This window comes from Camelus dromedarius, chromosome 19, assembly GCF_036321535.1.
Source record: "Camelus dromedarius isolate mCamDro1 chromosome 19, mCamDro1.pat, whole genome shotgun sequence".
NCBI lineage: Eukaryota > Metazoa > Chordata > Mammalia > Artiodactyla > Camelidae > Camelus > Camelus dromedarius.
In genome coordinates, this window is record NC_087454.1 from 28,228,320 (window position 1) to 28,243,094 (window position 14,775).

General features: G+C 34.2%; 1 protein-coding gene across 7 annotated transcripts in view; it reads left to right on the plus strand.

Annotated features, from left to right (window-relative positions):
• UBR2 (ubiquitin protein ligase E3 component n-recognin 2) overlaps positions 1–14,775 on the plus strand; it is a 94,909-nt gene that overhangs the window by 58,164 nt on the left and 21,970 nt on the right. For 6 of the 7 annotated variants that reach the window (XM_031434683.2, XM_064476498.1, XM_064476497.1 and 3 more), the window contains exons 19-31: positions 30–152; positions 297–360; positions 1,364–1,488; positions 2,795–2,847; positions 3,881–3,983; positions 4,778–4,826; positions 5,416–5,570; positions 7,308–7,410; positions 11,054–11,163; positions 11,289–11,369; positions 11,624–11,802; positions 12,285–12,484; positions 14,480–14,573. In XM_031434683.2, the coding sequence (XP_031290543.1) occupies positions 30–152; positions 297–360; positions 1,364–1,488; positions 2,795–2,847; positions 3,881–3,983; positions 4,778–4,826; positions 5,416–5,570; positions 7,308–7,410; positions 11,054–11,163; positions 11,289–11,369; positions 11,624–11,802; positions 12,285–12,484; positions 14,480–14,573 (1,439 nt within the window). Of the gene's footprint in view, positions 1–29; positions 153–296; positions 361–1,363; positions 1,489–2,794; positions 2,848–3,880; positions 3,984–4,777; positions 4,827–5,415; positions 5,571–7,307; positions 7,411–11,053; positions 11,164–11,288; positions 11,370–11,623; positions 11,803–12,284; positions 12,485–14,479; positions 14,574–14,775 lie in introns of those variants that run through there. The other variant, XR_004131177.2, reaches the window with a different exon arrangement.

Here is a 14,775-nt window from a genome sequence, read left to right on the forward strand (position 1 = left end):
TCCCTTTATCTCAAACATTTTAAAAAAAGACAGGTGTCTCCATGATGGATCCCAATCATTTCCTGATGATAATGCTCAGCCGCTTTGAACTTTATCAGATTTTCAGTACTCCAGACTATGGGAAAAAAATTAGTTCTGAGGCCTCTCATAAGGTAAGAATGTGTATTATGAGACCACAACACATTGTTAAAGAAGCATCTTTCATTCTTCTTGATTATGTTAATTGTCTGAAGTAATACAGTATTCTTATTCTTATCTCTGAACTTTATCTCTCCCACTGCTCTCGCTTGTTACAGGATTTAGTTCAGCAAAACAGCACTCTAATAGAAGAAATGCTATACCTCATTATAATGCTTGTTGGTAAGTTTGGATTGTTTGGAATATTTATATATTATATTGACTTTTGTGATAGCAAGTAGTTTAGAATCTGTACTGTTTCTTTTGTTTCAGTGGTTTCTCAGTTTTGGGAGAAGGAGATTAGAATATTTTTTTCTCCACTCTGGTTTCTGTAATGATGGGAGTCACAGCACTGTGATGCTTTGGAAGGAGAGAGTACAACTACTTAAAGCAGGAGAAACTGGAAGATTCATTGTGTTGGGAATAAAACAGGGGACAGGAGAATATAGGAAACAAGAGAAGGATATTTAGGAGCTATTTTCTGTTACTTTATATCTTAGCTGTGTTTTCCTCCATGGTTTTGTGATGCAAAAGTGTCCTCTTGATTTTCAGATAATGATCATTCCAAGTTGAAAGAGACCTATGGCTAATAGCTAATAGACACATTTTTTTTTTCTTATAACCTGTACTTTCAGTCCTGTCGCCTTAATCTTTCCTATTCTTTTATACTTTACCTTCTCCTACTTCCTGTACTATTTGACTCAACAGTCCATAGAGCAGAGAATGCTGGCTGCTGTCAGGAGGTAATAGCAGAAAGAGGTCTCAGAAGGTGATATCTCACTTGCCACTAGATAGAAGGACAAAGGAAGGCTCTCCCTGCCTCTTACTATGTGGCAGATGGCATGAAACAGTTCCCTAGGCTGCTGAAACATCTACCGCTATACCAGTTCTTTACTACATCTGACCCCTTTCCACCTCGTGATCCCATTCTTTTAAAATATCAGCCAAAGTTCTCTGACCACTGCCTGAGGCCTGCACTCATTGGTTGTATCTGAGACCCAAAAGATGATTGGGGGCTGCTCTCACCCTAGCTTGTTTCCCATTGGGAAGAAAGAAATACACATTGTGTTGCTTGGATTATAAATATATATCACATATATATATTAATAATTGTAGGATATATCCTACAATTCTGTATCAAAATGATTATTAAACGTGTGTATATATACTTATTCATTGTTGACAGGAGAGAGGTTTTGTCCTGGAGTTGGACAGGTAAATACTGCAGATGAAATTAAGCGGGAGATTATCCATCAATTGAGCATCAAACCTATGGCCCATAGTGAATTGGTGAAGTCTTTACCTGAAGATGTAAGTACCTACATTTTTAAAAAAGAAAATTATGGAAATTCTTCCCTACCTATCAGTCTAGTATGTGTAGATTTACTTCTCTATACTTTTCCACAGTTCTGAAAACTGTCATTCTAGGACATGTACAACTCTAGTCACTCTTATTAGGAATAATTAGAAAAAGAGGATACTAGGGACTGGAAGTAGAAAGCAGCATAGGAATGGAATCATTACAGTGAAGCCTTGAAAGAGATGAGGACACTGAATAAAAGTAAATCTGGTCCTTAGAACTGAATTTATATATCCATTAAAGAAGGATTGTTATAGAGTGTTTAGGACAAAGTTGCCTTGGGTAGAGATAATGCTTTGTAACCTAGAAATATCTACTTAACTGTGTTGAGTAAACTAAATAAAGTTTGCTAGAGTTTTATTTTTTCCTTCTGAAGCATCCAAAGACTCTCCTTAGCCATCTCGCGCATTTTAGTGAGTGTAAACTAATATTCACATAGGCATTGATAGGTTAATTGTAACTATTTTTCTTTCCAAGATCTTAAGTTCCTCAGCCACCTGTTTTTCAGCCCTGGGGCTTTTCAGAAACCCAACTTATAGATGGGAAAAGACTTTTTCATTGAGGCTTTTCAAAATGTTTTCCTAAATTTGAAACATATATCAAAACTTTCCTTCTGGGATTAGGAAATAATCCTACATGTATTTGTTGCATTGTAATACTTCTTTTAGACTTTGTATTATTTCAAACTTGAAAAACATCAGACATCTATAGAAATAGAAAAAAAATAATGAACCCATCCCCAGCTTCAGCAGAGGACCAATCTTATTTTCTTTATACCCCAACCAATAATCCTTACACCCTCACTGGTCCCAATTTTGTGTAGAATACCAGGTTTACCATTTCATCTATATACAGAATTATATATATCTAAAACAGTGGTTCTCAATCAGGGACTGTAAGAAATTAGTGTAGCTATTTCACAAAATATTGCAAATATATAAATTTTGTTTAAATTTGTATGTACTTTGTGTTTTTATTTCATTCCTTTTGAAATCTGTCACCTTTATTCTATATGGTAGTGACTTGTTTTTAGTTACGTTAGTCTGAATGAATGTTAGCTTACCAAATAAGTTTCCTTAATAATTAATTAATTAATCACTATGTTTACTATGGAATCCTCTTCTGTAAAAATCTGAATAATTATATATCTGCTTTGTAGAATTGCTGTATGAAGCTTAATGAGATAAAAACACAATGCTGAGTGCTAGCAGATTAGTATTAACATGAAACACACTTAATTATTTCTTATACCTTTAGGAGAACAAAGAAACTGGCATGGAGAGTGTAATTGAAGCAGTTGCCCATTTCAAGTGAGTTTACTTTTCTGTTTTTTCATGTTCAATTTTATTTTATACATTAATTTTTCTTAAGAGTGTTTCCTTTGATGGAACTGAGAATAAAATTGTTGTTTTCAGAGCGTGACAACCCATTTTCAAATATATAATACTGAACTAGGTTTCTCTGACTAGATTTCACTTTTATGATCTAGCCCTAGGCTCAGCAGCTTAAAGTAGCTTTATGAGGATTTTCATTGTATTCAAAATAGGTATTCGTAGCTGATAGTTTCAGGTAATTGAAATTAACCTGAGCGTGAGATCTGAGTAAATGCATTGTGCTTTGTTTCTATTTGAATGTGCCACCTAAGTTGTGGGGTGACCTCTGAATTAATGCTTTCTTCAGTGTCCAGTGGTTACCCAGTCAATAAACTAGTATATCCCCTTAAAGTTTTTGAGGCAGTTTCTTAATCCTGCTTTTTCTTTGTTCCTCACTGCAATGCCAGTGTCTTTATTTTTGTTGACTTAAAAACAGTGCATATTTTTAGAGAAAATATAGAAAAAATGTAGAAAAGTTCTCTAAACTCTAAAATCACACCTACTTTTTTTCACTTGGTTGAACTTATCACAGACATCTTCCCACGCCAAAATACAGAAATTAATATCACTTTTAATAGTGTTCAACTGTTTGGAGATGTCATAATATGTGTAACCTATTTCCTGTTGTTAGACTTTAAATTTTTGTCACTACCATGACCATCACGTTCACTTGTTTACTTATTTAGCTGTTTATTTAATGGAGGTACTGGGGATTGAACCCAGGACCCTCGTGCATGCTAAACATGCTCTACGACTAAGCTATACCTTCCCTGCCACAGTCGCATGTGATGGTTTGAATCATAGTCAATCTAGCATGTCTAGCTAGCATGAATAAATTCAGAGTGGACATGATGGATTAAATGGATGCATAAAGCTTTGTCTGTAGATTACCAAATGAATCCACAGAGTGTAGTTTCAGCTTACATTTACCAGCAGCATATGAGATTTAAGGATTTTTTTCCCCTTAAAGGAAACCTGGATTAACAGGACGAGGCATGTACGAACTGAAACCAGAGTGTGCCAAAGAGTTCAATTTGTATTTCTATCACTTTTCAAGGGCAGAGCAATCCAAGGTAATTGGGGAAATTAAAAGTGCACTGGAAAGTGATTACTTGGGGTCTTTTTGGTTTTGTTTTATTTTTTTCTAAACAACTTTTATTGCTTTTCACAGATTGAAAAAGGATACATTTTTATTGTAGGAAATTAGGAAAATATGGAAAGGTATAAAAAAGAAAGTATAGATTACTTATAATACCACCACTTAACATTTGGAGTTTTCCCCTGAGTATTTTGTGTATAGTTATATAAGGTCTGTATAATTATATACATACCTACACATATATAATTTTACATATTTTATTGGCTTTTGAAGGCAGATTGTCAACCTGTATTATAATCAGTTAACCGATTTTACACTCATTTCAGAATTGCTAGTACTTAACAGTTTGCTTTTCCATGGTGATATATGAAATTTTCCTGATCATTCTTAGCTAGTTAAATTTTGACTTTTAGCAGTCTACTCTTAAAAATAAGTTTTCAATAAATGACATGAAATTTAAACATAAAGTTTTTGTTTATTAGTTTGTGATGCATGAAGTAGAGCTCAGATGTAAATAAGTTTTTTAGTTTTGGTTGGTACATGTTTTCCCTGCATTTTAAATCAAGGAAGAATCCACGTGGGGGGATTCTTTTAGGGGAGGAGCAGAATTAACCTTGATATCAATTTGAGGGAATTATAAAACTAAGAATAAAAGTCTCCTAAAATTTAGAAGTTAATATGACAAAGGTTAATTTACGTCAGTAGTTTTGGGTATTAAGTTGGTTTGAGTTACTAATTGCCTGTCCAAATTACATTCTTTTTTATTAGGCAGAGGAAGCTCAACGGAAATTGAAAAGACAAAATAAGGAAGATACAGGTATTTTTACTCTTTTCTCCAAATCTCGTGTCAGTCTCTTACTTGTTAAACATTATTTTCTGTTGGAGGAGAATATAGCCCAATAGTAGAGTACATGCCTAGCATACATAAGATCCTGGGTTCCATCCCCAGTATTTCCATTAAAATAAATAAATAAATAGATAAATCAATCAATAAATCTAATTCCCCCTTTTCACCTCCCCCCCAGAAAACAAACTTTTTCCTATTGACAGTGCTGATGATCCTTGGTGAAGTGGAAGATTAAAATACAAGCTTTCTGAGTGAACATTTAAAAGGCTAATAAATATGCTAATATAGACATAGTCTGTACTGAGTCACCTCTGGGTTAATGGTTTTATTTCAGATCTTAAGACATTTCTAGGGAAAAAACTTTCCTTTTTACTGCTGCTGTTTATGTAGTTGGTTTTATGCATTTGGCTGACCTTGAGAAGTAAAATATAGCTTTAAGATGTCTATTAATGAATATTCTTTGAAGGCTATTAAAAGTATATAATAAAGGGATAGGTTTTTTGTTTGTTTATTTTTAAGCATGTTCTACAAAAGAAGCCAATAATAACTTTATTTTCAGCACTTCCACCTCCAGTTTTGCCTCCATTCTGCCCTCTGTTTGCAAGTCTGGTTAACATTTTGCAATCAGATGTCATGTTGTTAATCATGAGAACAATATTGCAATGGACTGTAGAGCATAACGGATGTGTCTGGTCTGAGTCCATGCTGCAAAGGGTAAGTATGAAGATACTTATTATTTATATTTTGGTGTTTTTGTAGTAAAAATGAAAATACAAAATACTCTTGTTAGTATCTATACACAGAAAACAGGATAAAACTCAGAGTTACCTTAATTTGAAATAAATTTTGTTACTGTTTCTGTGTCTGACTATGAAAATGAGAGCCTGGCAGATTTTTTATACTACATGGTTGTGATTACCTTGATCCTGTTGGCCCATCTGCCTCTCTGATTGGTCCTGATATATCTTTCTTTATGCAGTACTCTGATACTTGTATAGTATGTTATCTTTGCTTTGTTTTTCACTTAATTCTCTTTAAAAATCTGTGAGTTCATTAATATATATATTTTGCAGTTAAAGAAATTAAAACTCAGAGACTTATGGTTCTATAGCTTATAAGTGGCAAGTCTAGAACCTTCTTTGTATTTTACTTTATAGCTTTCATGTAAGTCATTCATAAATTAATCTTGCATTAAAAGCATATAATACCCCTATGATTAGTTTTTCCACTGTATAGATGATGAAGGCAAGTTTCAGTGAGATTCAATTAATCTTGTCCATGTTACCCAACTAGTAAGTAACTTAATAAAATACTCAGTTAATAGCATTAACCTACCCTGTGCCATATTCTCTGCTAGGCATTCTTGTATACAATAAAATATTTGTAACTCCCAAAACTCTGGAGGGAATCTGTTTTTTTCCATTTTAAAAATGATAAAATTAGGCTCAGAGGGATTCCCTTAAGGCATGTAGTTTGAAAGCACTGAAGCCAGAATTCATATGAAGGTGAACCTTTCTCCGGAGCTTTCCTTGCTGTTCTCCTTACCGTCTGAGCAGGCTCAAGTGTCTCATTGGCTAAGGTATTTGTATACTTATACCCCCTCCTGTTTATAAACATACACTTACAATGTAAAAACATGGAGTTGTGGTATACTAGAGATCATCAGTATTATATGAGCAAAAGATCTGTGGGAAATGATAGAGAAAAAGAGTGAACATTACTTATGTATATATTTGCTTTATGTCATTCAGGGTAACTTAGTTCTACCAAGTCTCTGACAACCACAGTTGCCCTGTGTGTACAGAAAGATACAAAGACACCACACACATATCTCCTTCAAAAATTGGGTAGAAGGATAAAGAACAATAAAAGTGCAGATAGATTCAGTATAGTTAAATATTTTCTTAGAAATCTGTTAAGGAATTTTTGGAAGATATGCTGAACATTTTTCCAAATGCTGTGGCATTAGAAATAAAAGTGTGTCTCTTTCTGAGATTAATATTTTTAGTCCTTAGAGAAACTGAACTAGGAGTATTATAGATAGATAATTACGTAATAGATGCATTCAGCTCTAATTATTTGGCTACTGATTCTTAGATTTGGTGATTTTTAAGACTGTTGTGTAAGGGTGGAATAAAATTGAAAATTTTTGTTATACGGCTATCTGGTCACAGCTGTTAGTAATTTAAATTTACCCTAAGAATTTGCAATTGAATTTTCTTCCAAGCTGAAACAGAAATTTTTGTTTCCTTGCTGAGAATTCTGTGTTAGAAAATGAACTTTAGAGTTTGAATTTAACAAAAATTAGTACTTTGAATTGTTTTTATTGCATTTAATCTTTAATAGTTTGATTTATCTTTTTTCAATAGTGAATTCTGTTTTATTATTTCTTAGAAAAATGTGTACTTGATTTTTGTTTTACTGAACGTTACAAAACATATTGTATTTTAGGTGTTACATTTAATTGGAATGGCACTACAAGAAGAAAAACAGCATTTAGAGAATGTCATGGAGGAGCACGTAATAACATTTACCTTCACTCAGAAGATATCAAGTATGTATACACTTTTTACTAAATTAACTCAACATATCAGTGATTTTAAAATGTATATAACCTCTTTCACTTGGTCATATAGGTTTTAAATATATTGAATCTTAATTTCTGAGGCTGTCTGTATTCACCTGTGTATTAAAGGTACTATATCAGATCCTAATAAATACTTTTTTATAAAAATACTTGGGGCTCACACAACTTTGAAAACATAAATTTTAATTCATAAACAGAAAAAACTAATGAGGAGTCCTTAGTTTGAAATCAGTATAGCACATACATTTAAATTCTAGGATATACTTTTAAAAATACAAAATATGCTGTTAGAATTTCACTTTTTAATTATTTCTGTTATAAAAACATAATGAAAATTTTTAAATTACCTATAGAGGATTAGATTGTCAATTTATATAAAGTAATGTGACTTGTTTTAGAAGACCAAGGAAATGTTTTTTCTAGCTTTTTATTATTAAAATTTCAAACATACAAATTGGAAGGGTTAAACAGTCAACATCTGTATACCTACTACGTAGATTCAGTAGTTAGTGTTTTGCTATACTTGCTTTATATTTGCACATTTTTTGGAACTACTTGTTTTAGATGTTGTAGTATTTGATCTCTAAAGAAAAACTTTTTCTTTGTTAATTTTCAGAATAAGCAGTTTGTCTGATAGTTACCTGCAGTTTGGTGGCAACGGAAATCTTTTTTTGTTTTGCTTAGGGGGTTTTTTGTGGTCTTTTTGATTTTTAATGTTACTCGTTGGGTTTTTATTCATTCATTATTTTTATAATCAGTTTAATCAGTATTCAGTTTGATGCTCAAACTGTGCCAGTTTTGGTCAGTGGGAGTCTATTAAATCGGCTCTGTGTCTTTTTGACCCAACCCCACTAGTATCGGAGCATCACCTTGCTTTCTGGCACAAAAGGTGTCCCAGGCTTATCTTGTACTTTCCCTGTTCCAGACCTGCAGTCAGCAATTTTTTGAAGTGCTTAAATGGATTTATGGTGGTATAATAGGAGTTTATGAATTCCTTGATTGGAAAGGATTATTTCTATAACTTTGTTTAGTGTCATGGTCTCTACCATTTCTTCCTAAAAGATAATGACTGTGAGAATACTGGGTTCTACTGGGGAATGAGGAGGAATAGTCCTGCTAAATCTCTATTTTTCCCTTTTTGCCCTCATCCTGTTAAGTGAGAGGAAGAGTCTTCCTCACTGAAGACTGTATTCTTGGGTGCCAGCCTTTCCCTACTCTTTTCTCTGCCACTATTTCTTTGGATGGATTAACATTGTATCTTCTGCCCTCTTTATCTCCAGTGATTTTACTTTGGGATAACCAACATAGAAAACTCCCTCATGTCATTTGATTTCAGGTTTTCTTTCACTTCTTTCTTTCTTTCTTTCAACAATTATCATTTTCTCTAGACAGTCCTCTTATTTCTCTTTAAACATTTTACATAGTTAAAACAAACTATTCAGAGTCAGATCTCTAATCTATAGCCCCAGAGTTTTAGATCTGGAAGAATATTAACAGATCACATAGTTCAATTTCTTCCTCTCTTAGAAAACAGGAACATTTTGCCAGAGTGGCAGCACTTAAATCAAGAAAATTAATAATTGTACATTTCCAACTATAAAACTAAATGAGCTGATATTGGGTTAAATGTACTCTTTTGACACTATGGACTTGACTTTTATATCTTTTTCTCAAATAAAGAATTCATAGACAAATTTATTTTATTTTGAATCTAGATTTTTATTAAAGAAAAAGTCAAAACAAATAGATAAATGTGTACGCACATGGACCCCTGCAATCCTAATTCATTTTCTTAGACTTATAAAATCTCAGGTAGGCCTTTCAGCTGGGTTTTTATTTCATTTTGCTAGAGGCTGTGTTATTTGGTGGGAGGTAAAAGAATTATACACAGAAAACTATAAACCATTAATGAAGGAAATTAAAGAAGACTTTAAAAAATGGAACGATATCCCACGCTCTTGGATTGGAAGAAACAATATTGTTAAAATGGTCACACTGCCCAAGGGAATCTACAGATTTAATGCAATCCTTATCAAATTACCCAGGACATATTTCACAGAACTAGAACAAATCATAATAAAATTTATATGGAACCACAAAAGACCTAGAATTGCCAAAGCATTACTGAAGAAAAAGAGGCTGGAGGAATAATTCTCCCAGACTTCAGACAATACTATAGAGCTACAGTCATCAAGACAGCATGGTATTGGTACAAAAACAGATATATAGACCAGTGAAACAGAATAGAGAGTGGGAGAGGGAAGCAAGGAAAGCCACTGTGGAAAACAGTATGGAGATTCCTCAAAAGACTAGGAATAGACTTACCATATGACCCAGGAATCCCGCTCCTGGGCATATATCCAGAAGGAACCCTACTTCAAAAAGACACCTGCACCCCAATGTTCATAGTAGCATTATTTACAATAGCCAAGACATGGAAACAGCCTAAATGTCCATCAACAGATGACTGGATAAAGAAGATGTGGTATATTTATACAACAGAATACTATTCAGCCATAAAAAACAACATAATGCCATTTACCCCAACATGGATGTCCCTGGAGAATGTCATTCTAAGTGAAGTAAGCCAGAAAGAGAAAGAAAAATACCATATGAGATCGTTCATATGTGGAATCTAAAAAAAACCAAACAAAACATAAATACAAACAAACAAAATATAAATACAAAACAGAAACAGACTCAGACACAGAATACAAACTTGTGGTTGCCAAGGGAGCAGAGATCGGGAAGGGACAGATTAGGATTTCAAAATGTAGAATAGATAAACAAGATTATACTGTATAGCACAGGGAAGTATATACAAGATCTTATGGTAGCTCACAGAGAAAAAAATGTGACAATGAATATATATATGTTCATGTATAACTGAAAAATTGTGCTCTACACTGGAATTTGACACAACATTGTAAAATGATTATAACTCAATAAAAAATGTTAAAAAAAAAAGAACCTAAATGATTTAATATTGGGTTAAATGTACTCTTGACAATATGGACTTGACTTTTATATCTTTTTCTCAAATAAAGAATTCATAGACAAATTTATTTTATTTTGAATCTAGATTTTTATTAAAGAAAAGTTCAAAACAAATAGATAAATGTGTTTGCACATGGACCCCTGCAATCCTAATTCATTTTCTTAGACTTATAAAATCTCAGGTAGGCCTTTCAGCTGGGTTTTTATTTCATTTTGCTAGAGGCTTTGTTATTTGGTGAGGGGCAGGGGTAGTAATTAGGTTTGTTTGTTTATTTTAATGGAGATATGGCATTGAACACAAGACCTCATGCATACTAAGAACACATTCAACCACTGAGCTGTACCCTCCCCCACCCCCCTTAGAGGCTATATTAAAATAATCATTTGGTATAGAATATTAGTTTTGAATGATTAAAGCATTCTAGTTGTTAACTTGTTTGTAAAGTACAAATATGTCACGTTTTGAGAAGTATTGAAAGTTTCTGTCAAGGAGAGCTGTAACCAAATGATGGGCAAATGATGTTATAAGCAACTTTATTATCTTTTTGTGCATTGTAATAAGCACCTTGAAGGCTTAGCTATGTCCCTATGCCTTTTTTTCCTTCTGTTGTAGAACCTGGTGAAGCACCAAACAACTCTCCTAGCATACTAGGTATGCTGGAAACACTACAAAATGCTCCCTACCTGGAAGTCCACAAAGATATGATTAGGTGGATATTAAAGGTAAAATTTTCTGCATCATTCTGCTTTTTGTAAGAAATATTAAGTGTTTATCTTTACATTTTTATAGTGTTTCATAGCTTCAGAATAACTGATAAGTTTTTTTCATAGACTTTTTTTTTCCGTAGACTTTTCATGCTATTAAGAAGATAAGGGAAAGTTCATCCACCAGTCCTGTGACAGAGACAGAAGGAACTGTAATGGAAGAGGTATAAGATGTAGAGTGTGGTAATACTGAAAGATTGTAGCAAGCTCACTATAAACAATTAATTTATCTGCAATAAGTTGGTAGTTGATATTATTCACAAACACGTAAATTCCAAAAAGTGTGCCACTATTTGTTAATTTTTGTAGCAATCTTTTTGGTCTGCTTGTTTTTTTCTTTAACATATTAGGTAGGTTAAGAAAGATCTTTTATTTAGATTAATGAGACAAGTGCTTGTTTATATGTGCCTAATTTCAGAGTTCGAAAGACAAAGACAAAGCCGAGAGGAAGAGAAAAGCCGAGATTGCCAGACTGCGCAGAGAAAAGATCATGGCCCAGATGTCTGAGATGCAGCGGCACTTTATTGATGAAAATAAAGAACTCTTTCAGCAGACGTTAGAACTGGATGCCTCTATCTCTGCTGTTCTCGATAATAGGTAAAAAATTATCACGATTTTAAAATCTAATCAGTCATTCTCAACTGAGGAAGATGTTGCTTTTCTTCCTTTATAAGTACATTTAATCCTGAAGTAATATAGAAGAGTTGATAGATAAATTTTGCAGCCTCTTAGTTAGACAAATCTAACTTAGAAATCTGAATTTGTTTATGAGCATATCTCTGACTATAGGTAGGATAATTCATGTGTATGCTTAAAATATAAATTATTCAGAAAAGCTTTGCCATTCTTTTATGAATGGCAAAGGCTCAGTTAACCTAGTGTCTGGCTTGTGTGTTGCATATTGGATTGCTATGAGAATTGAGGGAGATGGCTTTGATACACATGAAAGACTTGTGTCTTTCAGATCAAGTCATCTAAACCATGTGTTTTAAATATGTACATACCTAGAGTCTTCTGTTTTATGATTATATAGAAACTTCTTAGGCTCATTAATTATACTCAGAACCTTTTTCTTGCAGCCCTGTGGTTTCAGATATGAATCTAACAGCACTGGGTCCAGCACAAACTCAGGTGCCTGAACAGAGACAATTTGTTACCTGTATATTGTGTCAAGAGGAGCAAGAGGTGAAGGTGGAAAGCAGGGCAATGGTCCTGGCAGCATTCGTTCAGAGATCAACTGTATTGTCAAAAGACAGAAGTAAATTCATTCAGGATCCAGGTAGGTCATAGCTAGATCCTCATCCTCCGTATTAATAATGACTGCCACTTAGTATGGTAGGGGATACTCAGAGATTTTATTAATCTAATAATAACTCTATAGGCATAACGATGTCTTGGGCAGGTAACTTAGAATTCCCCACTTGACAGATGTGGAGACACTCCAGAAGGTTAAGTGTCATGCCTGAATTACACATCTGATAAATGCAGGGATTCAAAGGAAAGCTGTTGTTTGTGATGTAACTTTAACATACTTAACAGTCTTTCCCATTTTTCAGCACATTTGTAAAGTCCTAATAATTAGTTGACACACTGAAATAGCAATAATTATTTTATCTCATAGACAGATCCAGGGTAGAATCCCTTAAGAATGGTGGTGTGAGCTACCCTTGTGAGAAGTAGTCCTTGAACCAGGTTCTCATTTAGATGATTGAGATAGAGATTACCAGGCAGTGCAGGACATTATTCAAGAGAGCCTTGGGATCCACATCTGTGGGATGGAGGGGAAGGAAGCAGGTTTGGGCAAAGGAAGAAGTTGAGCTTTGATGCAATCCCCAAAAGACCTTAGCCACCCCTATGGGAGCTCTGGAGCTGGATGGCCCTTCAAAGGTGTCCTGAGTTGGGACAAGGGGGCTGGATCTTTATACCCTGGCGCTGATCAGTGACTGACTGTGGGCCACCTCTGGAAAGAGGTGTAACCTTGAACAGAGCAGTTGTCCCTTAAAGAGGGCTAACAGTTGAGTGCCTCTTCTAACAGCTGAGGGAGTATGTCACTCATTCCTGCAGGGGCATCAGAGCTGCACATTACATGTCCACCACAGATTCTTCTATGTTTCTACTCTTACGCTTATTTATATGTGCCTGTGCCTCAGTGATACCAGTAAACTTCTTGGGAGGAGGAACTGTGTCTTAGTTTCCAAAGCACTTATTTAACCAGTGCCTTTCACACTGTATGATTGGAAGGAGGTTTGAGAGTCCACTGGTAAGACTGCTTTTTCTCTATAAGAAAAGTCTTCCTAGTATGACTCTCAAGCCAAGAAGGATTGGTCTGCTTCATCTTAAGAAATGATCATTTGAACTAGGCAATTTACAAATTTCATTCCAGGCTGAAGATAAAGTCACCAATTGTATTCATTTTGTTACCTTCTTGGAAAAGTTGGCTGGCTATAAGCAGATTTTTTTACGTGCTTTCGTAATTTATATCATAAAAGATTTTCTTTATGCTGTGAAATTTGCACTGTTCTAGTACATAAAGCAAATTGAAACTTGAGTAATTCTTTATAGAATGTTAGGGAATTTTTGAGTTTTTACTGATTTATGTAGAGAATTCCAAGAATTCCCAAAGAAGCCAGCTACCCACTTTATGTTAGTCTTCATTTTTCATCTCCTTTGAATATAAAAATTTAGAACCAGAGCAGAAGACTGTCTGAATTGCCCCCTTTTCCCTACTCTGGTCTGGGCTGCCTTCCTGGATATTTTGCTGCAGCTTTGACTCTGGTGCAGTAATTGTGGCTACTCTCTGCGTGAGTGTCCTCAGGCCGACCCTCCTCTAGGGAGCGCCCTATTACTGCCAGTACATCGTTTTGTTAGAGATCATTGTGACCCAGCTGCCCTGAAGGTATTAAAGGCAGCTCCATGAACAATATCCCTTTTACCTTGAGCTCAGGGTATTTGGGGGGAATGGGAAGTTTCTCAGTGCCCTGAAAATATGCAATGTTCAAAATATTAGATGTTCTTAAATATGGGATTCCAGTTTCAGTTAACAGTTCAGGGATGTTTCATTATTTTGCTCAGGGTAATGAAAATTAGAGAGTCTTGTTTTCTAAATAATCCAAAGTCTTGCATAAATTATTGGTATTGCAAATCAAAGGAATAAAATAGCATTTCATTTGAAGTTTACAAGGGCTTATCATGGATTTCACACTTTAAAGTTGTACATTTGTTAAAGGAATATTAAATGCTTGGTTTTTCATTTTGTTTTTGTTTTATAATGCAGAAAAGTATGATCCATTATTCATGCACCCTGATCTATCTTGCGGAACACATACTGGTAGCTGTGGGCATGTTATGCATGCCCATTGTTGGCAAAGGTAATTTATATTCTTAATATTAGTCAAGAGAAGCTTATCCAGAGGCTCAAAATTAAATTTTTTTAATAAAGGAAATTCCATTCTAGAAAAAGGGGAAAAGTTCTAAAGATATTGAAGAAAAGAATACCATATTACTGCTTAATAAGTAACAATTAATTTGCTTTGTTAGTGCATTTAAAGGAGTGACTTAGAAACTTCATAG